This window comes from Pezoporus occidentalis, unplaced genomic scaffold (genome assembly GCF_034315485.1).
Source record: "Pezoporus occidentalis ecotype Australia unplaced genomic scaffold, CSIRO_AGI_Poc_V1 ctg37, whole genome shotgun sequence".
NCBI classification, from domain to species: domain Eukaryota; kingdom Metazoa; phylum Chordata; class Aves; order Psittaciformes; family Psittacidae; genus Pezoporus; species Pezoporus occidentalis.
Genome location: NW_026915691.1, coordinates 8,588,028 through 8,599,280, shown reverse-complemented (window position 1 = coordinate 8,599,280; position 11,253 = coordinate 8,588,028). Strand labels below are relative to the sequence as shown.

At 41.8% G+C, this 11,253-nt stretch overlaps 2 protein-coding genes across 4 annotated transcripts in view; one reads left to right on the top strand and one right to left on the bottom strand.

The window, feature by feature from the left end:
• SLC15A4 (solute carrier family 15 member 4) overlaps positions 1-7,725 on the bottom strand; it is a 30,420-nt gene extending 22,695 nt beyond the window's left edge. For both annotated transcript variants that reach the window (XM_062631610.1, XM_062631611.1), the window contains exon 1: positions 7,099-7,725. In XM_062631610.1, coding sequence (XP_062487594.1) covers positions 7,099-7,662 — 564 coding nt within the window. In that variant the 5' untranslated portion in view covers positions 7,663-7,725. The remainder of the gene's footprint in view (positions 1-7,098) is intronic.
• Positions 5,275-11,253, top strand: part of GLT1D1 (glycosyltransferase 1 domain containing 1) — a 58,408-nt gene continuing 52,429 nt past the window's right edge. The window contains exon 1 of one of the 2 annotated variants that reach the window (XM_062631614.1): positions 5,275-5,496. In XM_062631614.1, the coding sequence (XP_062487598.1) occupies positions 5,456-5,496 (41 nt within the window). In that variant the 5' untranslated portion in view covers positions 5,275-5,455. Of the gene's footprint in view, positions 5,497-11,198; positions 11,218-11,253 lie in introns of those variants that run through there. The other variant, XM_062631616.1, reaches the window with a different exon arrangement.

The window sequence follows — 11,253 nt, the reverse complement described above, 5'->3', positions numbered from 1 at the left end:
AAAAGAGCAACTAGTCTGTAGAAGAATTCATAATACTCTATTTGTCACTATTTTATGACTGAAAGGCCATTAATAGTGACCAGCAAGTCAGTGCTATGCACCAGTCCTTCTGAGTCAGGTTCTTGATTTCTAATTGCAAGTTTCCCTTCCTCATTTGCAGGATCTTCAAAAGACCTGTGTTTAGTTTGCAATATGAAAAGCAGGCTATGCCTTGAAATAGGTTTTTAATGTTGTCAGTTCTGATTTACAGCTTCAAGTTTCTCAGTGGTACATAAACTCATCTGTATCATTTAACCATGCCTAACAAAAGAAACATTAAAGCATCTACTCCTGTGCATAGTTAATAGCATCGTTAGGCATTCAGATAGGCCTGCTAGCATGTCAGATACAATCTTGGAGCCTCAATCCAAGAAATTCTGCCTTTCCAATTTCAACTTGGTACTCGCCTCCTAATTTTAACAGTCAGCACCTGCAGTAGTGTATCAAACTAGGAATTCCTTCCGACCCCCAGATATTAGAAAACAATTACATTGTAAGCACAGTGCTCTAAGTTACATAGAGTTAACAATCTACTTTATGAAGTTTCCATTTCTTCACCATAAAAATCTCAGTTCTCTTATAATTTCTGCAAGGAGGATGACTTCCCCCCTCTCTCTTACAAATGACCTTGCTCACATCTATGGAAAGAAAAGCTATGAGATGGTAAGAATAGGACAAGTACAGCATGATGCTTCCATCAAGTTTTATCCCTGCCTCCAAACATTAGCTTATGAGAAACTTCCTGAACCAAAGACAGCTTCTATTACATAACAAATGCAGCAGATCACCTCTCCATGAATTTACCCATCCCACCTCTGAACCCAGGTCAGCACGTAATACCCTGTGGTAAAAAGTTCCCCAGCTAGTTACACAGTGAGAAGAACCACCTCCATTTGTGTGTTTTGAACCTGCCTTGTACTAGCCTCACTCATTTTACCTAGTTCCAGGAAACAACAAAAGACAGCTGAGCTTTATCCCATCCCTGACCCATTTCTGCCTTTCCCCCTGATCATTATTTCCACAAGCCACTGTCACATCTTTCTTCTAGCTGCCTTTTCAGAGATAGAAAGTTGTAGAGTGTTTCATGATTCCTTGCATGGAAACTAATGACCATGTGTGTGGCCATTCTGTGAAGCTTTCTTCTCCATGTCCAGTATCCTTTTTGAAACGGAGTGACCAAAAAAGTAATGCGATGCTCAAAGGACAGACACATTGTCTGTCTTTCTTACAAAGAACAGAATCCATTTTCTGCTTCCTTATCAAAGTATATATACACACTAAAAACCACACCATAGCCACATCTGAAATGCCACTATGGTATTTCATTGACAAACATTACTAAATTAATAAAACTTACCATGAATTAGCCAGTGGAATATCCTGTCAAAGTGGTAGAACTATGAAGAAGTCTTACCAAAACCAAAAGACACGGTAGAGTTAAAAGGCAATCCTTGTAGCTCCTTCCAAATATCACATGAGCCACATAAAATAGGAGCTGTATTGCATTTACAGTGAACTACTCAAAATTTCCCCCTCTGGGCTATTACTTGAGCTGTGTGACAGCACAAAATAGATCAGTCTACTCTTCATAAATAGACACTATATTCTAATAAGGGACCAAGAAGAAAACAATGCCACAGTTTTATTATTTTATCAAGGATAAGTATTTTTCACAAAACAGCAGGAATTCTCCTTTTCCCCCTTATGCTTGCACTGTTTTCAATCACTCAAGCACAAAGAAAAATCTATTGCTCCCTCTGCTCAATTTCATGTGTGCTCAAGCACAGCAGCACTCACATTGTGGTACCAGCATCACTAGCTTCATTGTTTTCTTAATATCCTACCAGCAACTGCAGTAGGAAAATGATGCACATTAATGGCATAAGTATGGTTTGGGTCCTGGATCAAATCTGTCCTGTAGGCTAAGGGTTCCACATCCCTATACTGAAAGTCAAAATAGGTATGTTTGAAAGATTCTGTACCCATCGCAACCCAAAGGTATGGAAAAGGTTACCTTCTTAGATTTACCATGTTTCAGTCAAACTCCTTACAACAGGAAAACACAAATATTAGCCAAAAGCCATGGCTAGAGTGCAAGGTCTATCACAGCACAAAAACACTGCAGTAAAACTTTTCAAAGGTGCCCTGAAATGAACATTAGCACATACCTAATACACACAATTTATTTGTTCCAGGTAACATATGGCTTTGCAAATGAGCTGATATTCAGACATTTTCCACAGAATTTACCAGTGATGGACAGCTGTCACTTATTTAATCAACTCCCACTGCATAATACCCAGCCCCAAGTCTCCAGTTCACTGTTCTGCATTCTTCAAACCTTACACAGCTGTTTTCCCTAGTAAATGGGATAGCATGTCATTCCCCAAGAACAATAAGAAACAATCCAGTAGTGCTTCTGCTTCAATAAAAATACAGAATGACCTATTGTACTATACAAGGAGCATTCCAATTGCCCTAATTTTTCCTTAGGCCAAATTTTAATTATTAAAAAAAATCACCTCCCAAACTCTTCCAAAAATTAAACAAAAAACTCACACCAAAAAACTCCAACAACAAAGAAATGAAGGAAATGAGCAGCTCTAAGCAGTCTGGCCACAGCTGCTCTGTTGGTCTTTGGCCATGTCAATGCTGCCTGCATTCAGGTGGGCCTCTAAAGAGGAAGTAATCCTGCTACTTTCAAGACATCTAACATAACTTTTGCAAAAGAAAAATCTAACCTCTTATTTTTCTACAGTCAAAAATGTGTTTTATTTGATATATATGAGAACTATCCTTCACATGTAGTTAATCCAACTGTAGAAAGAAAAGCACAATGACGTTCTTAGTTTTGTAACTGGGACCTATGCAGCACTGCATTTCAAAATAGTAAAGAAATAGTTCTCAGAATAAAAATTTCTAACACATAACATATATCAGACTGATTATGGCCAGATAAGAGGTAATTTCAACCACGGTTTTCATGATAAAGAATCCTAAGTGCCTGGAACACTGTTATGGGAATTGTGTAGTCATTAGGTTATTTACAGCCACTTTCAGCAGAGGACACATCAGCTGCATACCTCTGCACTGCAGCACTGAACTCATTTAGGATACAAGGTTAACATCTTACAATCAGAACAAAATTTTAAATGCAACTAGAGCAACAAGAGAGGAATTAGATCTTTAGTTCTGACACCTGATGAAAGGTCATTACAGATACCTAACCAATGGCAAGTTCCATAGCACAGCTGTCCCTGAGGTTAATACTTAGACCTCATTCTGACTTAGAAGAAAGATGACCCCTTGCTGAATTATTCCTCCCCTGGAATTTTAAACAGCAATGTCTTTCTTAGGAGATGATCAAAAGCAGTTTGTACAGCTTGAAACCAAAAATATTATAAAGCTCAAACATTAAGATTCTGTTCGATTCTCCTGATTTTTATGTAAAGAGGCATGCATCTATGAGCACCATGTCTTCTCCATAGCTCCCATTAGATGCTTTGCTTTGTCACAAAGTAATTTCCTAGCTTTCTAAGGCAGTTTCAAAGAAAAGGTCATCCACAGGATTTCTTATTTTTGCCACAGCTAGTGGCTATCTGGTGCCTACCATTCCACTGCTTCATCTGATTTGGCGTCATCTGCTAATGATCTCAAGTATTTCCTAAACCACAACATTTCAGAGTTCCAGTATGTCATAATCTTCCCTCTCTCCCTCTTCACATCACAACAAATCCAAAGCTACGACCTCCTGTTTGACTCACATAAAAGGAAAAAGATTAGAAGTTACTGACATTAGCAGTTTCTGCAATCAACTGACAGTCACAAGTGACAAATGTAACAAAAAACCCCAAACTTATCCCGGCCAACTATGTGAACAGCCACACAACGGAGCAAGGGTGAAAACACAGAAGCTTGCTCTTGTCCTTAGCACACAAAAGAACGAACAATAACAGTTTTCCACAGTCAAATTCACAGTTAGAGAATTTCTGACCACCTAATCCATCATTACAGACACCGGTTAGTCTTCGAGAGTCTCTGGAGAGAGCGCAGTACCAGAGCTGCTACATAATTTCAGATTTTTATACTAAAATTTGGCTAGTCCACATTTCAAGTCCGCTTCCTCTCACTAATGTCACATGTCTTCTGCTTCTGCTGGAAACAAGACACAAATTAGTACTGCCCATGTGAGTGTCACAACTGCAGTTTTTAAACTGTTATCTGCAGTCTTAGATGGTTGCAGTCGAAAGTTCAACAACAAAGTAACTTGCAGTTAGTGATGTTCAGTTCTTTATACATGGTCCTGCATCCTTCCCCAGAGGCTGGCAAATCTAAGCTCTACAAGTAAATGCTGAAAAAAAAAAAAAAGATCACTCTAAAGCCATCTTTCCACCAGCAACTTCCAATAGCACTCTGTGTCTGATGATGCTACTGCAACAATGATTTTAGCAAAGATAGATTTTTGAAGATTACAGACTGATAGATCAGTGAATGTGGTTCAAGTCATAAAGAAGATATAATGTGGTTTAAAACTAGCATCTCTAATCACCATCACCCCAAAACAGATTTATTTATAATTACTCCTGATCTAGCTGATACTAGATCAGAAGCCTACTACTACTGTCGGCTTCAGTGCTGAAGCTAAACCAGCTTTCACAATGATGAGGGAAAATCATATTGTTTCCTAAGTACAGAAAGTCACAAACTGCTGCGTAGAACAGGAAGTGACAGCAGAACACTGGCACTTAAAAGGGGAACTGGAAAGTGCCAGGTTATACACATCACATGATTACAAACACTATTCTGAGAACCATCAGTTCAGATTTAGACCAGTATGACAGATCAATCTGAATTTCTAGAAAAAAGGCTCTTATTTATAAACACAGTTAAAGTAAAGCTGGTCTGTGCCTAGTTTGCAGTCACTGTTTTTGTGCTAACCTGACTGGGAAAAGTTACTCTATACTAAGCCTACTTAGCCACTTGTAAGAGCAGTTCTAAAAGTATCCATGTAACAGAAGTTAAGAAACTATTTTAGAGGAAAATAAATACTAGAATTCAGTTCCAAATTTCCACAAAGTGATTCTTTTCTTCTAAAGAAAAACATCCTCATTATATTTGGGCTCAAATTACAGATCATACATTAAAACTAAAAAAAAATCCATTGTAATTTTTAAGAGATGTTCAAACAGTATAATTTACAATATCTAAAAGTTGGTTCATACCAGCTAAACAACATTATATACAATTCATATTTTCTTTTGGTATTTAAGGGAAAGAGGACAAATCTCGTCAGCATGTGTCCAGCCAAAACACATTTGCATTGTATTCTGGCCTCCCAAGAATGTGACTCTGGAAGACAGACTTTGTTCTCAGCAATACATATCCATTTACCCAGCGGTTTGCTGCATTTCGATGCATGAAGAAGGCACCCAAGAGGGCCCAAAACTGCACAACAATGTAAGTGGTATGCTGTAACATATTTAATAATAGATAAGTCAGAAAACCAGAGAAGGGCAAAAATTCAGTACTTGGCAGAGCTCTACTGATTATTATGAACCAGAAAGGAGTATTTCTTTTGCTTCACCCTACATAAATCACTCTGAATTATCTGCAACCCTATCCAAAACCTGCTTTCTGTGAAATCCTGGGGGGAAAGCCTTTAGAAAATCCAGCTACAACAGCTATGCTTCCATTGGCAATGGTTCTTCTTTTGCTCTGTTCCTGCCATTATTTATCTCTTATATTTAATGTTCATAAAGTGTTCTGGGGATAAGCAGGCAGCTTTGAAAAACACCTTACAAGATAAAGTCATATTAAAGCTATTTCACTTGATGGGCTCATGCTGGCTTAAACAGAACCAGTACACTGGGGACACGCAATCCTAGGCTATAATAATGTTTTACATTTATATACTGCCTTTCACCCAGAACTCCAGAATTTATAATGTAGCAAATGCAAAGAATTACAGATGTAAACTACAAATTAGATAACAGAGGTATGTTTGGCAAAGATCCTGTGGTAGATTCTACCTCTCACAAAGACTTTCATGGCATTTCTGATACCTGCTCTAACCAGAACTTAATGAGCCACTAAACACACCCACAACTGTATAAAGGTATTTTCCTTGCCTTGTCACCAAGAACAATGGTTAGAAAAGCTGTTCATAGCCAACCATCTGAAATTCTCCATTTGTAAAGCTGAAATTATACTCCAATATCCATTACCTTAGCAGAAGATTATAAAATGAATAAGTTTATATATATATATATGCACAACAGTGCATTCCAATAGACATTTAATTATAAGCTGTCTCTCAAATGTTTTCTGTAAAGCCACTTGGTTCTGCAGTGATGATCCAATGAATGACATCACTGAAATGATGATGTGAACAAGGTCGTTTGACAGGACATGTCCTTATGAGAAAAGCTCAGGTAATGTTTACCATGTTGAGAGCACCTTCCCATCCACCATGTGGTGCAGCATTATCCTGCACAAAAATATCACTCAAGGGCAGTGCAGTAGACAGAGAATGTCTAAAGCATAAAAAACTGTTCTCTAGCCTTCACTTACAGAGGATGATTGCTTATCAAGATATCTGCCCACTGCCATACAAGGCGTGTGTTATCCTTGTCAAACCTAAAATATGTATCAGATATTCCACCTGATGAGATCCAAGATCAAATTAAATCCACAGTGCAGGATGCAGACAATCCACTTAATGGCCATTAAGCATTCAACCCAACTCTTCAAGACAGCGATGGCTTAACCAAACCAGGTACCACAAGTAAGGCAGGGCTACGAGGAAACCAGGAGTCATAAGAGATCAGACACCACAGACACTAAAAATGTATCAAACAGGGTACAACTTAACAACTTACGTTACACAGAGAACAAAACTGCATGATCTGATTCCTTCTGAGACTTAACACCTACTGTGATGTGCATCAATAGGCACACCATCCACCCCACCAAGGTAAGCCCATCTACATGACGCACACCTGTCTCCTGGTTCAGATCTGCACCCACACACAATTTGGCAGCTGCCAAATAATACTTGACCTGGTCTGCCCCGAAAGGGGTGATGTTGGCCTTGACTGACCCGACGCCCAGCCCCACGAGTACGAGTCCGATGAAGGTGGCTGTGGCACAGTAGCGGGTGGCTCCCACCTGGGAGCAAGGCGTCATGGTGGCGTTGGCGGCCGGAGAGGAGCAGTTCTCTACAGGGAACAGGGGGATGTCCCCACAGAGGCCCTGGCGGGTGTGCGGTGCAGCGATGACAGGGAAGGCCAGCATGCCCAGCAGGTAGAGTGCCATGCTGAGCAGGATGGTGCCAAACTTGCCTAGGAGGGCGTCAGCCAACCAGCCACCGAAAGGTGACACCAGGTAGGTGATGCCCATGAAAAGCAGCAGGGCCTGGCTGGCCTGGGCACCCTCCCAGCCGTAGGGAGGCCCGTTGAGGAACAGCACCAGGTTGGAGGTGATGCCGTAGAAGGCCACTCGCTCCAGCAGCTCGGCCAGCAGCACGGCAGCGCAGGCCAAGCGCCGCCCATGAAAGGCGCTGCTCGCCGCCCGGCCGCGCTCCGCGCTGCTCAGCAAAGGGCTACGCTCGCTCGGCTCCTCCATAGCAGCGCCTCCGTCCCGACCCCGCCGCGCACCCACCGAGGGCCCCGGCCCGCCCCGAGGGAACTTCACCGCGGCCGCACGGCGGGGCCCGGCGAGGCCCATACGCGCGGGGAACAGCGCGCCGCCATTGGCTGAGGGCTCCGTCACTCTGCTGGCAGCGCCGTCACGTGGGCGGCTGGGCTGCACGGAGTGGCTGATGAGTTGAAAAGGGGCGGGGCTAGCTGGGAGTGGGGGGGGGGGCGGGATGGTGAGGACCGGAAGTTGTGGGGTGGCTCCGCCCGGAGTTACCGGCGGGGGGGAATCCCGGCTCGGGGCTTGGTGAGCGGCGGTCCCATCGCGGGGCCGGGCATTGGTTACAGCTGTGGTGCGCGGAGCTGCAGGGTTCCCCTCGCCGCTTGCATTAGGTGGTAAAGAGGGCGGGGCGGGGAGAGGAAGCATTTTACGGTTATTTCCTGTGTTAGTTCAGGCTGGGAATGGCATTTTAGGCGTTAACTGGAGCTGGGTGAGGCGCTGTGAATGGCACGGGTTCAGTGCTGGCTTCCGTGAGAGCCCTACTTTTCTGCTTAGGTTTATCCAGCAATAACAATGACAGCGAAAGTACAGCGCGGTTTGTTGCCCTACTTTGCTTCTCAGTCGGAAAAGCAAAAGCGAGGAGCGTGCCTTTAAAACGTCCATCCTGCAGAAAACCCGCAAATGTGCCTTGTTAATGACTCTTTTGGCCGTCTTACACTGCCCCTGATAAATGAATCATGCACACCTGTGCCTGGAGCTGCTCTGTGGATACTTGTCCCACTAGACAGGAGAGCGCCAGCTGGATGTGTGTCCTACATTTGGTGTGAGGTCGAGCTGCTGGAGTGAGGTTTATCTGAGGTGTACCTGCAGTAATAGTACGTCATAAGTACATGTGGAGAATGAAGACTGATTTGAATGGAACAAAGGGCATGATTAAAATGAGAAAACATAAATTAGTGGTTGCACAATCAAGGCACTAAGTGTTCCTTCTGCGCCACCATCACATATGTTGAGGTAAAGGTCATGGAAGTACATAATTGTCTTCAACAGCGGATCATAAAGTCATATTTTGGCCAGAACAAAGTGGGAAAGATACTCTTGGTTGTGTGTTTTCAGTGAAAAAAAAGTAAATTGATTGCCATCATATAGTTACACCCAACATGTGCATATGACAACATTTTTGGAGCAGCGTTGGTAATTGAGCAAGCAATGCTTGTAAAAGTAAATATTAATTTAATGATGGGCCTTCCTAAATAACATATGCCATTAAAATGACTCATTAAATATATTTACTCTCAAGTAGTTAAATTTTGTGACATAGGACAATAAGGAAAATGCAGCTAGCTGTAGAGATCACATTTTGTGAACTCCTGTAACATGACCGATTCTGTCATTTAAAAGAGTATGTGTCAGCTTTGCCTAGCTTAATGCAGTATATCAGTTGAGCTTACATTTTCTAAGGGGTCTAATAGTATTTGCTACAGACTACAGAGTAATTTGGCACACTTTGTATTATTGTGTGTTTCAATATGTGCAGATACCACATTCTAGAGGCCCTTCATAATTTGTGACTAGAGCGAGATTTTTATATTGGACTACCCAACAACTGTTACAAACACCTAGCAATGCTGAGTAGTATTTGAAACGTACATTATAAAATGTTATTTAAATCTTCAGGTACTGAGAAAGTAGGTGTTCTCACTGAAATTCACAAGCTACTGTTAGAACCCAGACATTATTTCTGGACGTACAGCAGCTTCAGGAAGGTGGGTTTAAATTTTCCTCTAAACAAGAACACTTAGCTACAGTATATGTAAAACTTACTCATCAAGATATATCCGTGACTCTTTGAATACAATGAATACACTTATGTCTATATAGTGATGCATTAGTGCATATACGTGTTTCCAGAGACACAACAATAATTAATGCTGCAAAGCATTTTTACCTTTTTTCAGTCAAGGTCTATATAGCATGAAAACCAGAGTCACCATAAATAGTGATAAAATGTTAAGACCTCTTTGAATGTTTCCCTTACTTTCTCTTTATTTCCCAGATGACTGGTTAAGTTTCCTCATATGTCTCATGGAGCAGGCCTTGTTTTACTTTTGCATTTTTGTCTTTTTTGTGTTACACACTAAATGTGCTGGATAGCTGTTGTCTGGTTTTACAGCTAGCAGTGGTGAAAAGTTACAACGGCCAAGCTCTCTGTAATTAGGTCTCTCTTGCAGATATCAAAACCGCAGCTTCCTTTTAACACAAAACGCGTCTTTCTGAGCATCATCACATATCCTGCTTTAGGATGCAGCTAGGAAATATCCCTGTTTTGGATGATGTAGGCTGTTTTAGGTACAGGGCAAGATATGTTTCTTGGTTGGCATGCACGCTGCCAACTTTGGTGCCATGCAGCCGGATGGTAGCTGGATGAGCTACATCGTGTGTGTGAGATCTTAGAACCAGAAGGAGCATCTGTTGGGATAGGATTTAGAGTAGCAGTGTACCAGGAGACCGAAAGCTGCATAAGCTTCATGCAGTAGTGTGATACGTTACAGTTCTGTTAAACTGACAGTTGTGCAGCAGTGATGACTGGTGCTAGATTTGAGGGTGGTAAGTGCTCTCAAAAGCTCAAACATGCTTCCTATAGCCTGCTTCCAGTGAAACAAAAAGCTAGAATCCTGACTGGATTCACAAAAGCTCCCTGAACTTCAACTGAGCTGGGATTTCATGCCAGTAATGCTTTTGAAAATGGACATTAAAATAGCTTGTCCCTTTAAATTAGTATTTATACAAGATTTGTTGCTCCTTTAAGTTGTAACCATTCTTTTTAGCTTGGGTGGAGTTTCAGATAGTCTGAACAATGTCGTGCTGGATTATTTCTAAGTGATAACTCAGTGAGATGCAGATAGTTGAACATAGCTCCGCAGCATGAAGACCCATTAGCAAAACATGGGCCAGTGTACCAAAATGCTTACAATTTGCCAGAATATACTCAAATATATATCTTTATCACTTCTAAACCCTCAATTCCTGCAATTATTCTCAGAGATCCACGTGAGTTATTTAAAGAAGTACTGTTTTAAAACTTACTATCTTTAAAAGCCTTTCTCTGTATCTGGCATATTTTTCTCCCTCTACCTGATACTGAGACTTGGAGGAATGACTTAAGCCACAGTACACAGGCAGTGCAGTTTGTAGACCTCCCTTCCTACAGCCTTGGGGAAACATAAGCATCCATGTGGCCCTGTAGTGAATTCCACCAGGAAACTAGACCAGGTTATGAGTATACAGGCAAAAAAAGTGAGTTTTCTGTCAGATCACGCCCTCCTTCTCATCTGTCTCCCGGCCACAAATGTCCTGCTTGTTCTCTCAATGTTTTCACAAGATACTGACCCAAATTCAAGACCATATCTAAAGTCAGCCGCCTGGCCCCTATCAGTCTCCCAACAGACTCCCTCAACTCAGTGTTGGTGCCTGCTGCGCCACTCATCTGGTCTTTGCTGCTCGCTGTGCTCCCAATTGGGGTTTATCCTGAAGACTGGCTTGGTGATTTGGATACAGCTTTTCCCCTCCTGAGTTTAG